The sequence below is a fragment of the Ptychodera flava genome, chromosome 7 (assembly GCF_041260155.1).
Source record: "Ptychodera flava strain L36383 chromosome 7, AS_Pfla_20210202, whole genome shotgun sequence".
Lineage (NCBI taxonomy): Eukaryota > Metazoa > Hemichordata > Enteropneusta > Ptychoderidae > Ptychodera > Ptychodera flava.
The window spans coordinates 14,021,563-14,040,609 of NC_091934.1; the positions used below are offsets into that span (position 1 = coordinate 14,021,563).

General features: G+C 37.5%; 2 protein-coding genes across 2 annotated transcripts in view; both read left to right on the forward strand.

The window, feature by feature from the left end:
- Positions 1-11,024, forward strand: part of LOC139136831 (organic cation transporter protein-like) — a 31,888-nt gene extending 20,864 nt beyond the window's left edge. The window contains exons 2-5 of the mRNA XM_070704669.1: positions 8,494-8,708; positions 9,233-9,341; positions 9,831-10,040; positions 10,461-11,024. Of these exons, the coding sequence (XP_070560770.1) occupies positions 8,528-8,708; positions 9,233-9,341; positions 9,831-10,040; positions 10,461-10,542 (582 nt within the window). The 5' untranslated portion in view covers positions 8,494-8,527 and the 3' untranslated portion in view covers positions 10,543-11,024. The remainder of the gene's footprint in view (positions 1-8,493; positions 8,709-9,232; positions 9,342-9,830; positions 10,041-10,460) is intronic.
- Positions 2,333-3,761, forward strand: LOC139136815 (uncharacterized). The gene is made up of 3 exons (XM_070704652.1): positions 2,333-2,496; positions 2,786-2,969; positions 3,297-3,761. Exons 1-3 carry the CDS (start codon positions 2,335-2,337, stop codon positions 3,611-3,613), a joined length of 663 nt encoding a protein of 220 aa, XP_070560753.1. The 5' UTR covers positions 2,333-2,334; the 3' UTR covers positions 3,614-3,761.
- Positions 11,025-19,047: the final 8,023 nt, after the last annotated feature.

Here is a 19,047-nt window from a genome sequence, read left to right on the forward strand (position 1 = left end):
TGGGGAATATTTGGAAACAAAGACGCAAGAACACAGAGGCGAGAGTAATCTGGGCGAAAGTCATATCCCCTGTAATAAAAAATTAAAGAGAAAAGTTATGAATTAATAGTGCAAATAAACCTGCAGCAATTATCTACTGGTACACAATTCATGACTCAGCATAAATCTGAAATTTATTCAATGTATTAACCCAAAATTAAGAACCACATCAAAAATGATATGATTTTGAGTTGGTTGAGAATTCTTTAAATTGCATATTTTTTTTCCATTTGCAGAAAAAATCGATCCAGACCTGAAATAAACTCAGAAATAAACAGAAATAAATGTGTTTTTATTGAAATATTGTTGATACATTATATATCGATATCTTACAAGTGTGATAGTGTTGTAGTTTTCTATCTTGGTTGTGTTTTAGGTATGAATGGAGTTGTCACAGTAAGGAAATAATGGGAAGCGCTGATCAATATTCAACAATTAAGTTTCATGGGAGGGGGGGAAACTTAAAGATTTGTTTTTTTTTTATCAGACATTGAAGTATTGACACTGTCCCTTGAGACATGTTCATGTGACAATATAAAAATTGTTGCTTTGCTTTTCTCTGTTCTGTTCTTCAAGCTGAGTGGTCAGGTTCAATTTATTTACTTATTTATTTATTTATTTATTTATTATTAGATGGACAAATGAGATAAACTATGTGCTATAGTACACTTTTTATCTTTGTTGTTTGTCATTTATATTTTCCTACATTTGTGTGGAGAGACTGTTGTGACTATACAAAGCAACAGCAGATAAAAGTGTTCCTGTTCAACGAGGATAAAGGAAAAATAGTAAAACTGGCTCCCTGTGTGTATGCTGACAGTCTCCCACAGAAAGTGCTACAACAGCTAAATGAAAATGACAGGCAAGTGACGTATACCTTGAAATAATGTCTAACTGGATGTTAGTCTGTAATGTATAGTTTATATGGATCTCACGCATTAAAGAAATCATGAGACATGACCATAAACACACATAGACATGCATGTACAGCTGTATTTTAATTTATGCTCACATATTTGAGCTACTCTCCATTTTGTACTCTTGGTATCACCACTTGGTTGTCATGAATTACATATAAACAGTTATATAATCCTGAATCTTCTAATTTTTTCTAGGCTGAACTTGCTGTCATGGCACAGAGGAAAGATCCCTGAAGATGAAATATGGGTCAAACTCGGTGGGGATAAGGGTGGTGGAAGTTTCAAAGCTATGTTTCAGCTTGGAAATGTACCCCATCCTAATGCCAAACAGAACACAGTGGTGTTTTGTCTTTTTGAAAGCGGGGATAGCTTCCAAAATCTGAGTACTGCTTTGGATCGATTCAGGGAACAGTTACATGAACTGAAAGCTTTGACTTGGAAGTAAGTTCATCCAGAAATCTTTTATGGCACCATTTACAAGTGGTATAGCCACACACTGATGACGTCAAGTCGCCGTACACAAACACAGTGTCGTAATTACTAGGCACCTGTGTTTTGTTTACTGCGATTTGACCTAATCTGTTTGTGGCTATACCACTTGTAAATTGGTGCCTCTTTGATCTGCATGGTCTTTACAGGATTTAATTTTATTCAATTTTAGAAGCATGTATCTGATGGCGTAGACACAACAGCGGACATGAAAAATAAAGTACATGGACATCTCATTGCATAAGTGATGAAAATTCTCTACATAAAATATTTATACTATAATATTTATACTATTTATTTCATTGTATCCACTCTCCTTTTTGTCATTATTCTTTCAGAGAGAAACTTTCCGTCTATTTGGCTTTGGTGATTATGAATACCTTTGTAAGATATACGGACTCAGTGGTGCTGGTGGAAGACACTTTTGTTTGTGGTGCCATGTTACTCAAGAAGAGTCACAAATTCCCAGACACTTACGGACCTCCCAGCCCAGATCCATTGACAGCCTAATCAGAGATCATGCCGACTTTTTAGCAGAAGGGCAGGGCAAACTGAAAAATGCAAAGGAGTACAACAATGCCATCAACAATATCATTTTTGAGATCCCCATATCACAGGTAAACTATGAACATACTGAACATTGTTTTAAAAATCCATCAAAAGTTAAAGCTTCTGTCACATTGGTAAAAGTGAATGATATAATTCCTTGTCTGTAGTATATGAATACAGTTTCAGAATTTATTGGTATTTTCAGACACCACTTCATCAGTATAAGCATTTAGAATCAGTAGCTGTGATTGATATTACATATCCTCTTTAATTTTCACATATAAGTATGTGTGCCAAGCTTACATCTTGATCTGGGGATATTCTTGCGGTTTACAACATGTTTGAGGATGACATTGCAAAGTTACAGAAGAAAATAGATCCAAGTGGTACACTCAATCTGGTACAAAGCCTTGACAAAACCCTACAACGGATGAATGTCAAAAGGCAGGCCTACCATGGAAAATCGTTTGTGGGAAACCATGTCCATAAATGCTTGCAGGTGAGTGGCAATCTCCCGCAATCACATTCACGTCTAATATCATGTCAGTGAGCATGTGTGCTAAAGCAACAAAACAACTTACCTTGTCTGATATACTGCATTCTGCATCTTTACCTTGACCGTCTGCATGCCTTGTTTCACCCTTAGTTCCTTCATTTCAACAAATTTTACTCACTGTGTGAAAGATTGTTCAAAATGAATTTATGAAGGTACCATTGTGTGCACAAGGAATTTAGACTGCCAAGGTTTCTTCAATATTTCTTATCTCTGATTGTCTTCATTCATGCAGGATGGCAACATTGACATGTTAACCAATGCTGTAATAGAAGAAGTGAAAGCTGTTAGTCCAGAGTATCAAGATGAGGCCACTACAATATGTACAAAATTCAATAAGCTGTTGAAGATGTTTGCAAAGTGCCATGCCGGCTACAGCAAATGTGATTATATGGAAGCTGAAGAGATAAAAGAGTTGGGTACGTGATTTTCCGATAAAAGCACCATTTTAATACAGTAACATTATTATTTCAGGAATTCTTAGTTACAAAATGATTTTGAGTTATGAGTACACTGACTGATCATCTGGGACTTCCAAAGTTTTATCAGAATGAATTAGGAAATAAGCATGCATTCTTTTTTGTGATGATAGTGCAAAATACTTAGTATGCATGTGTGGATTATCACATGAAAAAACTAAATGTAGAGACAAATAGTGTTCATGAAGATGAGTAAATAGCTAATACTACACTTTGATGGGCATTGATAATTTCCTCTCCTAACAGATAGCTTTGTTTTTATTTCAGAAACTAACATAGATTGTCTTATGGCATTCTACAGAGAGCAATTTCCAAATGCCAAAGTGTCTCCTAAAATGCACATACTGAAGGATCACACAGTTCCCTGGATACAGAAATGGGGTTTTGGCTGTGGGTTCCATGGGGAACAGGGGGGAGAACATGTGCATGCTGATCTAAATAACATTAGATACAACGTTAGGGGACTGAAAGATGACCTAGAAATCACCAAGTGTGTCATGAAAGAACATTGGACACAAGTGTCTCCAACAACTCAGAAGTTTAAGCCTGAAGCTGTAAAGAAAAGATGCAAAACAAGCATGTAGAGTTTTGTACACTTAACTGGAGAGACAGAGGCTGGAGTTGAAATATAGAAATAGTGTTGTTTTTATGGTCATTTGTTTCTATGGTTTTTGACCATAAGAAAGAGCTGATGAACCAATCAAATTTTGCTGATGATGTAAAGAACAAATTTCTTTTTAGGATACAAAACCAAATATTTGTTTCATTACTGTGGAGCTTGGTATGAATTATAATTGATAACTGTGAATGCGATGGTGTTCTGAATAAATACTAATATTCAACTTACCTGTTACAATTGGGAACTTTTCATACATGTACATGTATGATCAATATAACTTACCTTTTATAATAAGCTGGGACTTGGAATTATAATTGATAACTGTGAATGTGATTGTGTTATGAATAAATACTACAATACAACTTACCTGTTTAATGATTCTGCTACGTGAATTACCGGTATGTCATCAACGTCATATATCCAGCACAATTACTTCAAGAGTTCAGAGCAACATGCGATACTTCAGCAACAGTTTCAATAGCTGCAAAATTGTAGCTCTACCGTGAGGCGGTCGGTGAGTTTTTGGTGTTTTCGACCTCGCCCACCAGTACCTACAATGCTGAAGGCCCTGCAGTGTTCAAAATAAGTGTGTCGCACATGACACGGCATATTGATGTGAAATCTCACATATTTACTGCATTTGGTCGCACCAATTTATCACTACTGAAGACTAAACACTATACTACACTATCTTCATCGTATATTGGGTTTGGTATTTGTTCAATCCAATTCCAAAAACATTTCTGGGAGCTGCCATAACCAACTTCCGGTAATGGCCTAGCGGCTGCCAGACTAGAAACATGCTCAATGTTTTTGGAACGCGATCGACATGTTTGAACAAATACCAATAAACGACAAGGTTAAGTGTAGTATAGTGTTCAGTCTTCAGTAGTGATAAATCCGTACGACCAAATGCAGTAAATATGTGGGATTTCACATCAAAATGCTGCATCAAGTGCGACATGCTTATTTTGAACGCTACAGGGCCTTCAGCATTGTAGCACTACTGGTGGGTGAGGTCACAATAACCAAAACCCACCGGCCACCTCACCATAGAGCTACAATTTTGCAGCTAGGGCTATAGACTATTGCCATATATCACAAAAATTCCTCTATACACTTGAAATGATTGTACCAAATAAGAAATGGAAGTCTGGTATAATCTGCCAAAATCTTGTTACCTGGAAAAAAATTACAAATTTACTCTTGTGTAATGAAATTTACATGTTTGGACTTAGAGAAGTCTTTGTTTATACTCATGGCTATCCAGCTGTGATCGGTGAACTTCCTATCTGAACGCTAAATTGTTGTTCAACAAGCTGAGCCAAGGTGCCCTGTGCAATTTTGAGTGGAGGGACTTTACCCCATAGTTAACGACCTCAAACTTTAAGGTTATAAAAATACAAGAAACACCAGTAACGCAATGTGCATGTATCCTCGTTGACAAGGTAGAGAGTTACTTACACTTTGGATATCATGGAGGTTGTAGAAATGGCGGGTAAGAGTCGAGTACAAGTTCACTGCTAACAGAGTCGCCATATTTACGTAGATCTACAGTCTGAACGTAGCTCAATCACCGGGCGACTGCTGTACCGATGTACTATCGTCTCGAATTTCGAGCGCTAATCGAACAAAAAAGATAGAAAATTACTAATTTTGGATTCTCAGATGCTGTCAAGAATGGGAAATAGCAGCACACAGACTTCATGAAAGGCAGCTTTTGACAAAACACGTCATTGAAACACAAGTCTTCCATGTTGTTGACAATGGAAAAATCACTTCCGGTTTTCCTGTCGATCTATGTCGTGACCCCAAGGCCAAAGTTTGTTGACGTCGTCGATGGAGGCTTAGGTCAGATGATACATGAGATCAAACAACATTTTTGTTCGAAAATTGATGGGTAGTATCTTTTGAATGACAAAAATGTATTCTAGCTTGTTTAAATGACGGGAAAACGTTCCGATTAGACCACAACTGATCAGCTTACCTCCAATTTCCACCAACTTCGACGAGTTGGAACGGCGAACACAAAAATTAGCCGGGCATGTGGCCGGTCGCTGCTGTAATACTGGCGCACATATTTTCAATGTCACTATGTCTCCATCTCCCAAAAACTCAAGAACACAAAATTATTTAACAAGGTTTTCGTGAAATTTCAAGAAATTCAAAAAATTGACCGTTATGCTAGTTTCGCTGGGTAAAATCGAAACGAAATGCGATTTTCACGCCGTTTTTTCGGGACAGACAGTGGACATGTGTGGCAATACGATTATGTATTCTAATAACCTTTGACACGTTTGAATATGTCCATTTGATTGGATAAAAGTAGGGGAGGAGACCTGTTGCTATCGACGGTTGCTATGCTATTTGCATATGATGGAAGCCTCGAAACGCGCAACGATCCGCGCATGCGCAAAACTCAATGCACGCACAAAACATACGTGGGAACCTGACGATGTGCGTTACAAAAAAGGGGGACAGGGGGACAGATACTATTACCTTCTAAAACGTCCGCAAAAGGTAAACAATTTTTTTATTTTTAAAATGTAACTCACTGACGATAGAAAGTAAAATACAGAATGAAAACAAAGAAAAAAATGTGAAAATGTAACCCTTGACCTGCCAGGCTTGTTCACGTTCCGTACGACCAAAACACAGGCGCTCCTTAGTTGGGTAGTCTGCTAAGTAGATCGATTTTCGGATCGATCTATTGATCCCGTAGTCGATATGCCCGCCACTGCAACCTAAATACTCACAAGGTGTGCAACACAGTCAATCAAAAAAACACACACACCGATTTGTAAACTGGCCGTGCGCTCGCACAAAACATTCAGAACTACACTCCCATATACCTAGTTGGATCACGAATTTCACCATCTCCTCAAAAATCACGCCAATGAATGTGTTACTCGCGTCATCTTGAAGAAATCGGCCGTGTTTTGTGACCAAGCGCGGTGAAATGCGGCCTGCGAACGATTCTACCATATGACGTCATTTTTTCCACCGCTGATTGGTTCAACTATACTACACCAGTGACGTTTGCCATGACCTTTGTTTTGACCGTTGATTAGCCAATCAGTAGTGGAATAAATTACATCATATGGTAGAATCGTTCTGCAGGCACATTTCACTGCGCTTGGTCTCAAAACACGGCCGATTTCTTCAAGATGATACGAGCAACACATTCATCGGCGTGATTTTCGACGAGATGGTTAAATTTGTGATCCAACTAGGTATATGGGAGTGTAGTTCTGAATGTTTTGTGCGAGCGCACGGCCAGTTTACAAATCGGGTGGTGTGTTTTTGATTGACTGTGTTGCACACCTTGTGAGTATTTAGGTTGCAGTGGCGGGCATATCGACTACGGGATCAATAGATCGATCCGAAAATCGATCTACTTAGCAGACTACCCAACTAAGGAGCGCCTGTGGACCAAAAACAGACTGAGTAAAAAGAAATGCACATTTGAAATAATCTTTCGGGTTCTATCGAAAGGCTTTCACTAAAACTGAAAAAAAATTAAATGTTCTTCTTTGGAATATTATATGGAAGGTTTTTACTACGAAGAGAAATAAAAAATATGTCCTTCCTTCTGCGCATGACGAAACCACAGAACGGCATTTGCTATATTAGCGTATTTTGCGACGTTCGTTGTTGTCGCGACGGAATTCGACTCACTTCATCGGTAAATAATGTCGTCCAGAAATGATTTGCATACCCTTGTGTATATATATATCATTATGTGAAACGACACAGTGCAGGTCGCGCGCGTACCTATAGTACGCGTATATATGCGTGCGTCGTTCCGCCGCGCCGCGACGTTTAGCATCGAAAGAATATGGTCGATGTGGTCGCTTGTGACGTTCCGTAGACACGTCCGACCTTGATCTGGTTTTGTAGCTAAGTAGGCATTTCAATCTGAACGGCATTCTGTTATAAATTTCTTACACAGTTATCATCAAAGTTCGTATTTACATATAAGCAGCTTAGTTTATTCAGACTATCAATTCAGAACAACAGAGTGCCCGTGGATGGACTACATTTGTTTGCGTCATCTTGCTAAGGCGGATTGATATACTAGCGTCTGACGTAATCTATCAGCTGGCTCATTGACAATTATTTTACGGTTGAGCAGAGAAATGCTTGAACCCTGTCATCAAACATGTAGGATATCTACCGAATCCGTACGGTACATGCAAGTGTTGTGTTTGGTATTATTTTCCAGAACGCATTTACCATGAATACATGATATTTTTGAAAGTTGTGCTTTTGAATTTGCCGGTCCTCCGACATGTCCGATAGCACTTTTGCTTGTCGTCTGCGCGTCTGTGCTTATGCACGCGCACGGACGGAACAGCTGGTCTGTCATCGATCTGTCAGTGCCCGTACGGTGTGATGCTCTGCTCTTTAATTTGTTCAAATTGGTAGCACTACTAGCAGGTTAATCCGATATCGACACATGTGTTTTATTTAGTTACCCCGCATTTCCCTATGCTTCAAAACCCTGCCACTTTTGGAGATCGGACATGATATCGTAGTCAAAGTCAAAATCATAGACGGGCACCATGGTTTGTTTGATTAGGGCGCCGCCATGTAAGTGGTCCGGTATGCAAATCAACAGGCCGTATCAGGCTTTGTTATGTAAATCAACAGGTCGTATCACTTTTTCATATGCAAATATTCAATTGAATGAAAGAAAGGCGCGCTGATCATTCCTTTCATATGCAAATCAACAAGGCGTATCACTTTATTGACATGCAAATCAACATGATAAATCATGTCACTGAACTCAGTACAGACACAATACAGGGCATAGGTATATGATAAGTTTTTATATTCATTCAGGTTTTCAGTTGTTTTGCCATATTTTGGATTATCGATGTTTTCGACGTCACTTGCCGGCAACAGATATGTCAATTTCTTCCTGTCTGGGTTTGTAGAAGTAATCGCTATATTCCTTTCGTCGTTCACAATAAACCGCTGGGGGCGCCCTAGGCCAATCGCAGTGTTTTGTCTCATCGGTGGTGTGTTCTGTTTCCTCAGTCCGTTTCCAAAGAACGGTGAGTGCAGCTCAATTTGGCTTTGAATGTTGATCAATTATTTAGCATCACTATCAGCCAGTGACAAAGAGTTAAATTTGTAAAGAATACAATTAACAACAAATACAAATGACCACACCAGAAAAAGAAATGTGACAAATTGTCACATTACCGGAGCAAGTCTCCTTTTTTCAATAGACAAATTTTGCTCAGTGCGAAATCTTGAAATATCCCTCACCGTGTGGAAAAGCGTTCAACTCACTATCGACGATTTATTTTTTAATTGACTAGATTTCGTATGATATGGCAATAAAAATTACGGGTCCAAAATTTATGGCACAAACTCAATTTCCTCCTTAAATTGGTCCTCCTTAAAGTGGCATGGGAAGTTGAGTGTTCTTTCGCTTCTACGTAGTTTCCAGTTTCGATGGTCAATTGAAGTGCTTCTCCCTGTAATCAACTCAGGTAAAAACACTCGACAGTTTAACCTATGTAGGAATTTCTAGTGACAATTTGAAAATTCTAATGAATTTTGTATTTCACAGGTTTTCAATACCTTAGCATTGCCTTCGCACTTATAGCCAAAGTCGGGGCTGCGGCTGCCTTCTGGTCTGGTTTCGTATACGTGGCCGAACTCTACCCCACAGTGGTCGGGTAAGTGTCTTTGCTTATGTGCCGAAACACAACACACATGTGGGCATCGACGCTGCATGTCGCTTCTTTTCTCAAATAAAATAAGCCAGGTATATACGTTTCAAGGATTCATTGGTACTTTCAAGTACGTATACCTGTACAGTCTGAGTAAATTGTAAGTGTTGATTTCTACAGTTTATTGGTTCCTAATATGTCTCTGCAACACGGACATTACTGGGCATTTTCACGTAACGAGTTCAGCACCAAGCGTTTCGACATGCTATTAGCAGAACGACGAAGACATTGTTTTTTCACAAACCAGGGCTATTAAGATATTTGTCATACGTTACGACTAACACAGCTTCAAACATAAGCTTACGTGATTCGAATATTTCTCGGCCAAGATTCAAAGGAAGAACTAACAAAAAAGTGTAATACCTGTAATACGCAGATTTCATCGCATCTGGCTCAGACTGATAAAATGTCTATCTCTTATTACTTGTGTTTCAGGAACAGTGGTTTTAGCCTTTGTATACTGGCAAGCCGTATATCCACGATCATTATGCCCTTCATGCGATTGCTGTCCGATGTATGGCAGCCTCTTCCGTACGTCATCATGGGATCCATGACGGCGTCATCGGGAACGTTGGTGTTATCGGCACCGGAAACGAAAAACCGTCCTGTACCAGCGACGATTGAAGAATTTGAAATGCTACACAAGTGAGTGTGTTTTAGCTTTAATATCGTTTGCTTTTATCCTTAATTTTGTTCAGTCAATGAGTTGACGTGTTTGTAGTTTCGTAATGGTGACACTGTTTTTTGCTTTGTACTGACGACAGTGTATCGGTCTATGGCATGGAGGTAAAACTCTGTACAGCACTGTGAAATCAATCACATTTGTATAAAGGGTATAATCATTGTTCTTGTCTGGAATGAATTTCCGAGATGTTACGGCAAGTAAATGTAGAAGCATGTTTGACACTCTTAGCAAAAATACTGATAAATTGTACATAGGCATGAAAACATAAGCCATAATGATATTGTCATACGTTTCGACTAGCTTTTTCAGTGGTGTAATTTTGTCGCACGTGTCGATTTAAATACATATGTAGCATACGTTTTTGTCATTTGTGTCAACAGTAAACGAAGAAGGCGAAGGGAAAGGGCGACAATGCCGTGGTATCCGGCAAGACAGACCACACGTTCTGTGAATCTGGAATGAGCTGTGATGTGTGATATCTTGTCTCTGATTCTCGAATCAATAAGCTGACTTGCTAATGGTCATTTCAGTTCAGAGGAGATCGGAAAAAATCTCCTGATTTTCGCAAAATGCAATGTTTTGATGAAAGGGAAAAAACTATTGACAAATTGCAATCTCCATCTCAATCTCCAACGTTTTGGGACTCAATACTTCCATGTCTTTGAGCTTGTATGGTATTTTCCTGCTGCCATTAAGATAACGTTATCGAAAGCGGCCTATATTGTCTAGGAACCGAGTTTAATATACCTATCTGGACCAGGAAAGGTTTGGCTAACGTTTTCTCCAGGAAGAGAAATGAATATGTAGGACACGTTATTATAAGCGTTCATAGTGGAATACATTGAAAATGTCGTATTTTCTAAGAAGTACGAATGTTTTTCTTTGTTTTTTCTTGTCTTCCTTTTATGTCGAAAGGATGATTTGTGAAAATTATGTGAGCGAAAAAGGGGAAAAGGTTGGAAAGTATTAATGATCAGAAGAACGATTTACTATCAAGACTGTTTTAAAAAAAAAACCGGAAAGATTTGCCTTATGCAAAGCCCCTCCGGTACAAACAAAGCAATCTTGATTTCAGATTATAGAAAAGCAAAATACAATTTTAAGTTAAAGTTAAACAGTTTAAATGCACAGGGTCAGTATTGCGACTGACAATTCAGGAACTATATTTCGTTGACAGTGAATAGTAAGACTATGTGTAATGCATGGAACGAGTTTGATGACCTTGGAAATGATATTTATTGAATCCAGTAGAAATTATCTCAAGTAAACAAGGTCAATGAAACTGGAATGTGTTGACGTATTTCGAACGTTGTCTATTCGATTCAACTCAATTCAGATACTTGATTGTCTGTCCATAAAACACAAAATTATCTTTCGGCTTATCAAATTTAAATTAATAATGTGGAACAGCAACATAAACGACACCAAAAAGACAAATAGTTCATACGCCGCAATCCTATAATAGGATACAGTTACGTCGGGAAAGAGGGTAGGGTTATATTGAAAGCGGGAAAGTTACAATTCAAACTTTGAAGACCTTTGAGTGTAAATATTTACTTATCAATAAAATCAGGTATGAAATTAAAATTTAATGTGTACCTCTGTCTTATTTGGATTAGTTAAAGAATGCTTGCTTAACGCAGCTCAAGATGATTGGTATACATAGAGGCAAAAATTTAATTGAGCGAAACTTAATTGAATACTAATAACCGCAAAAACACTTGTACGAAGAAAATGAAATCAGTGAAATGGACAGATAGATAGAGATTTGCATAAATAGAATATCAATTATGTACATAACATTAATAATCTTACACCAATTGGTGTGTTGATTTTTAGAATTATTAATGGAATATTGTAATTACGATATCTAAATATGAAATTGGTATGGTATGGTAACATCTGCAAAGAAAACACATGACCTTAGGGTTGGCTGAGTGATATGACTCGTAAAACAGAGCAAGATTTTGCTCAAAAAGGTAACGAAAGCATTCATTTCCCGTTCGCAACCATCTGAAAAACGTACAGATTATTTTTACCACAATACCCATACTGCCATTGTTTTAAAGAATAACTACTGATTTCTTCACCCACATAAATTCATATGTATGTTGTACGCCAGGGGAAAACAAATTAATGGTAGCTCAGTTCGTCACATTATCATTCGTACTGCCCATGACGTCATGCAGATATCAGGATGGTGACCCAGGAACATTTGCCACACCGATGTCTCCTATTCATCGATTTATGCAAGGGTTAGGGAACTGTCATAATTTACGGCATGGGGATCGAAGGAATTTCATCGGAAACTCCGAAATTTCGAGTGAAACCCCCCCCCCCCCGCCAACCATGATGGATTTGAGTAACCCCCTATCTATCACAGAAAATTTTACTGACCCCCCACTTATAAAAGTTAAATATCAATATAATTGTAACATTTACAAAAAATACACAAAAGTAAAGACCTTTCAAATCCTGGTGAGGGCCTACCCTGCTACATTATTATCGATTATCTCACGATAGTTGAAAAAGGTGAAACCAACAAAATAACAACAAAAGTATAGATTTTAAAGCAAACGTTATAAGCAATATCCGACCATATAGTATTGTTTAATTTTGATCGGTATCATGATAGAGTTTTCAGTAGGATATTTGACTGCGCAGAATTTGAACGTACAGGGAGGAGAAAACGCGAGAGGCTGAGGGGAAAGTGAGGGGTCAGAGGGGTGTCCCCTATCTTGCGTGGAAAATTTCAGAAATTAATATGGGCAATGGTATAGCCTGGTGAAATCTAAGAGTTGTTTTTAATTCGTTTTTTTTAGTAAGTAAAACTGTTACAACATCCCAAAGGGGAAGAGCATAAAAGGGAGTACCCCCTCTCGCGTCGAACATTTTGAAAAATTGATGTGTGTAATGGTGCATTCTGAGAGGTATTTCAATTTATTTTACACTCAGTAAAACTGTTTGAAATAACATTGAACACTGATATTTTTATTACATTTTTGCATACTCAGTGTTTGAGCCACAATATTCAATAACCAAACAACGACCATAGATTTTGAAGATCAAAGAATATGCAGGAATGGAAAATCTGCAACCTTCTTTTGTCATTTGCAAAATCTTACATTTCTGTAAATAGTTTTGATCCATTCATCACTTCTTTGCAAGCTCGAGCTCGCAAGTCATGCAATGTCTCCAGCTGCCAGCTTCTATTGGAAAGCCTGAATACGGTATCAATGGTGAAATGTCGAAATGGTTATTGAACTGAAGTCAATTAAAATATGTTTCCGTGATAATAGGCCTAAAGGATTAATTCACCACAGTTCAGTTTTGCCCTAGATCCTGTGAAATTTAGAGAAATTGTGCAGTTGTGCAGTCTGGTCCTATCTGAGAGGTATCTTCAATTTGTTGTTTTACCAGTAAAACTATTAGATCACCCTAAGGGGGAGAGCACGAGAAAGGATATCCCCATCTCGCATCGAAAATTTTGATAAATTGATGTGTGGAAAGGTGCAATCTGAGAGGTGTTTCAATTTGTTTCGCACCAAACATTAAATAACCCCACATTCTGTAGCCACATTTTGAGCACCCCCCCCCCCCCAGTAGCTTTCAATTTTTTTAGTGAACCCCCATCCTATTCTTCCGAATTTTTATTATTTTCTCCACGATTATTGATTCGAATTTATCTTTGATAACAAGAGTTCAATTTATACATATAGTTTGACACACACCAGCCAATATCGAACGCTCCGACCATATACAGCAGCAAAAAATTTACAGACGTTAAATAACTTTACGAATTGCACCCCTTTATCCCCGAACATTAATCCACCAACAGACTGGATGTAATATCAACATAATACATGGCGGCGAACACACAGTATATGAGACTTATAATTGTCAATTGGAATGTAAGCCATTGAATTTTTTTTAAATTGTTGAGCCCTTTCAGCGCCATGGTTGAATGGAACAATTATGATTTTTCAAAGTTTCCTCGGAAGTGATTTCCAAAGATTACCAAATTGTCCTTGAATTGAAGTTCCCAATGTTCGGCTCTGCATAAGAGGGTGCTTTAGAGGGTACTAATGTGAACATACTAAATACTATTTATAGTCTGATCCGTGGATGGGAAAGAAAAAAATTCTCGTCATGGGTTTGTCCCGTGACAGCCTGATTACTGGTCTATATTTTTACTTACATGTGATCATAACTTTCAAACCAATAATTTGCCAAGACTCGGAAGCAAATTCGGCTCCCTTAACTGAGTAAAAATAACCCTTATGTCAAATATTGGGTCAGGGACCCCAAAGCCATGTAGAAACGAGGATGAGCTTATACCTAAAGTTTGGCCTAAGGTTAGATGCATACGCTTGGAACAAGATTTGGAAGTGTAAGCTTTTATAAACGTTAGTTTGCCCAAGTTTCAACAAAGGATAAGCTTCAGCGAATCTTGGGTGTACCAGTCTAAAATTAAGATCGGCACGCTCACCATTGGAACCCTAGAATCCCCTTCGAGAGGGGGCCACATCCTCCCTCTCCAGCTCTCCCCCCTTGCCGATGGCCTTGGGTCATCGGCCGCAGCGGCCTTAACTAGCCACCTGATAAATGTTTACAGCCTGTTGATAACAAACTTAATGAAAGCCCAGCCGGGATTAGATGAATCATACATCCTAGGTTGACATGGTCTCTGGATTTTTCGTGTGTGCCTTTGTACATACGGCTTTGTTTTTTGTCCGACTGAAAGCGTTTGTGAGATTCTGTGTTAGACTGAAAGATCTGTCGCTCGAGGGCACTCTCTACGCTCCAACCCTCTCAGGAGCATTGTAATTTTAATGCATTCACAGTTATGTAGATTTTTTTTTTATTTGTTACTATGTGGAAATAATTTTAAAAAAGGAGTGTAGAGAGCGCCCTCGGGCGAGGGATTTTCTGCGTATATGTGTGTGGTCAAATAAAGAGAATTAACTGCAGCTACAACTTGTTAAACTTGCCTGTTTTCTATTACGGTAGACGACTGCCCAGGCGTAAGTTTTGTCCTGTCTGTGCTTGAGATAAATATTAACTACACAATGTTTTAGGTACTTTTTATGAAGGTTTTGCTCAGCGGCAAAACATTCACGTTATTGGAAAAGATACTAGTTAAGCTGTCAATCGGTGTGCAACATTTGCATTATGACACACTTATAGACGCTCCCACCTGTCTGACGAAATCTAAGCTTACGGGTCGATCTTCGTGTACTCGTTGATTGACCAATGATGGACAAGCTTCTATTTAGTTCAATAATATCATTCTTTTCAATTTACGTATCCGAAAATCCATGTCACACACAAATAAATAGTTTAAGCACTGTTCTTTATCAAATTATAATTTGCTTTTTCTAACTTTATTTGGCTATAGTTTTACATTTAAGAAAATAGCATAGGCACTTATATATTCGTTACCACGACAACACGTGTAAGGTGCCCTGTATATTATGTTTGATGTGAACTTGCGAAGAATATTATTGATGTCTCTTGCTTCGAATTACCTTAGTAACGTAACAAAAATACAATACTTTCTATCAAATTGAACTGAATGTTATTATAAAAATATTGGACTTGGTGCAATTTATGTATTATACCATACAATATCAACGTTAACTATATAAAGTCCGAAAATACTTACACAGAAAGTTAAAGATGCATTTCATATATTTTCATATTAAATCCCGTCCTAGATATTTACAAATACTAAAAAATAAATTGAATGTCGTTGTCAGATTAAGAAAATGTTGCATATCACAGAACAGCATGACGCACATAAGGTCTGGAATTGCTGTACATGACAAAACGTGGATAGCGTACATGGAAGAGAGGGATAATGTAGATGGAAAGAGAGACTTACAACAGATAGAAGCTGCATTACGCAGGTGTTATTAGATAGTTATATGAGAGAGAGAGAGAGAGAGAGAGAGAGAGAGAGAGAGAGAGAGAGAGAGGATTATTTATTGCACCGAAACTTCTTATTTTGCTTTTCTTTACTGACTACAACACATTCATATTTTATTGAGTTAAATTTCTAATGTAAAATTGTTCACAGTGTAAATCGTTATTTGTCTTCTCGTCGGCTACAGTGAACAGAAAACTTTACGACTGACTTGTCACTTGTTGAATTCAATCGTAGTAGCCGTAGTTACAGCCGTTAGTCAGTAAGTACTGAGATGAAGGGAAATACGGATGAAGAATAAAACATGACATGAAACAATGCGGCTTATACACAGCAAGAAAAGTACAGTTAGATTTCAGTACATGCCTGTAACAGGGTCTGACCAGTACCTGTAACAATCCTTAAGAAATAACCTCTGTTACATGACCTGTAAAATTGCTCAGATATCAGCGGTGTATGAACAGGTGTGTATCAGGCCTGGTATTAAAGTAATGTATACAGTGATGCCATTTCTGAGTGTATCCAGTGCTGTGACCTCATGACTGAAATACTGTGTAGAAACAGTGGTGTGTCAGTATTGAATCTACAGGGCCTGTTACAGGGTCTGAAAATTGGTCAGATTTCAAGGGTGTACATTTTCAGAAAAATGGGCAAATTTTGATGACAGAAATGAATACAGGCATAATTGTGTGCACATTAAAAAAAATTACTTTATTGTTATAGTTTTATAGTTTTTTAAATGAAATTTCTAATTCGATGTTGTGGGTGCTTGCCTGTCCGCTTTGAACGTGTAATATAATGCTAAATAAATTGCTGATGAATTGGTCTCCATTTTAATATGCAAGCTAAGGAGGCGTGACTGCAAGAGATATTTGGGACACTATTTACATTATATTTTACACTAATTACATTCATTTTAATTGTTGGTGTGGCAGCTGAAAGTAAAAGTTAAAACACACACACTAATAATGCCAGAAGAACACATAATTATTGTTTTCGTTTCTGTAACCACTCTACCATAATATTGCAAGTTCAATTATAGGTTTACTGTGACAGAGTATTAATATTTTGTTCAGTAATTAGTGTATGTTTAAATTATGTTTTATATTTTTATCAAATTTTAAATTCTACACTGCACTTTTGTTATTGACAAATCAACAAATCTCATTTTTGTCTCTGTAGCTTTGTGGTCACATTTGAGTGACGTTTTCATCAATAGATGATATCTCCAACAGAGGGCGCTAAGCATAGAATCATCATAAGGACACTCGTGACTTTGTACTAGGGGAAAATTGAGACTTCAAAGATTGATATGATTTTCCAAAGAGCGATGTTGGGAAAATTACTTTTGTATGGCGGGTGTATTCAATACTTTCACTTTAAAGTGCGATATTTAAATGATCAAAATACAAACAATTTTGTCCGCGGCGGTTAAAAAGAAATTGTTTGACGAGTAAACCAGTAATTGGTAAATTGGCTGAATGATCGAGCACTGTGATATCTGTTAATGGAAAACTGACCCATGCTTGTAAAATCACGCAATGACAGAGATATTTGAAAAGGAAAATCTTTTGACAGTTTTCCACTTCCTCTCTAGTCGATTTTTGTACGTGGGCGCCCAAGACACCTTGCAGAGATATTAGTACCGTTTCGAATGTCAAGTCATGTTCGAATCTCCGAGGAAAAGGATTTCGCAAGCGTTGCACCTGAAATACGAAGATTTCTTGAGAGAAGACACGCTAAACATATATTCCACGCGGAGTAACCAAGCCCATGGAAATGTTGATCTATCGAGAAAAGTAATGCCCTCCGTCAGCGTTTTCTTGACTGTTCTGAATGCCTTCTGTAGCGACATTAAAGTAATGTGAAGTGCTAGATAACATATATAGTTTCATATATATATAATTTTTATTTTGGGGTAAATTTTTACCATTTTTGGTCAAAAAATTTGTATCTTAAAAATTACCTGTCTGATAGCTTTGGTATTTGCTACACATGTTTTTGGGATGATCTCAATTTGATATGTCCAAATCATGGTGAAATCTTCAATTGTGTATTTTTTGCAGCTTTTTCCCATTTTTGGTGAGGCCATCCCGAGCTGTCAGAGATCCTTTACATAACACTGCGAGCTCTTTCGACGTCTAAGTCGCTTGTTGTATTGCTATATTGGTGTTGAAATGGGTAACATTTAGGTTCTTGCCATTGGTTTTAGACTGCAGTTTCCTTTCACAAGTGAATTTAAGTAAGGACTTAAATTTCCAGGTTCAACAGCAAATGCTTATTGACATACAGAACAAAACGTATGAAACGAAGTCAAAATTAGTTAATGTGTTTTTAATTTCTGAGAAGTAGAGTTTTGAAATGTCACTGATTTATTTCAGAGTTTATTTAAAGGTATTACAAACCATCAAATCTTTTCGTTCATGAAGGACTTTGTTGGACAAGGAAAGCGGTTTTACACCTCCAAGGACCCCTTTACCCACTTTCTGCATGTTATGTCTTACTGTGACACTTTGTGACAACTTGACATGTTGTGCATTATGTTATGTTTACTTTAGTGTGGACAACTATGTACCATGTGCGTCAGAGAAGCCTTGACTAACCTTTTTCCAAGTTTGCAATTGTCTTTACAAGAGGAAATGTCTCAAACTATCTTACTAAAACGGAGTAAACATTTCATACGAATACTGTTTTCAACGCGATAAGTAAGACAAATTTTGAGCTTTTTCAAAATAGATATTTTGTACGTTTTTACAAGTGTGAACATATAATGTAATCCACAATATTGAAGTTAAAGCTGTTTTATCATTACTTTGTTCATATATTTTGAAAACGATCGGCAGTGTTTATAAAGATTTTCTTTTGTTTATGTTTTGATAGGAAGGTGTTTACATCGTTGGTGTTTTCCTCTGACAAACTTTACAAAGTGGCCATGTTTATTTTCCCATTTTACACTAAATAATTGTATTTTACTCAACTAATTTTTGTTTCTTTAGAATAAAATAATTTTACTGAATATTAGTGGTCCGTTATGTTATTTC

Excerpts from the sequence above, each read along its gene's own strand:
- LOC139136815 (XM_070704652.1), top strand. The coding sequence starts at position 2,335 with ATGTTTGAGGATGACATTGCAAAGTTACAGAAGAAAATAGATCCAAGT. Across the intron at positions 2,497-2,785 it reads ATGTCCATAAATGCTTGCAG|GATGGCAACATTGACATGTT; the intron begins GTGAGTGGCAAT and ends TCATTCATGCAG. Across the intron at positions 2,970-3,296 it reads TGAAGAGATAAAAGAGTTGG|AAACTAACATAGATTGTCTT; the intron begins GTACGTGATTTT and ends TTTTTATTTCAG.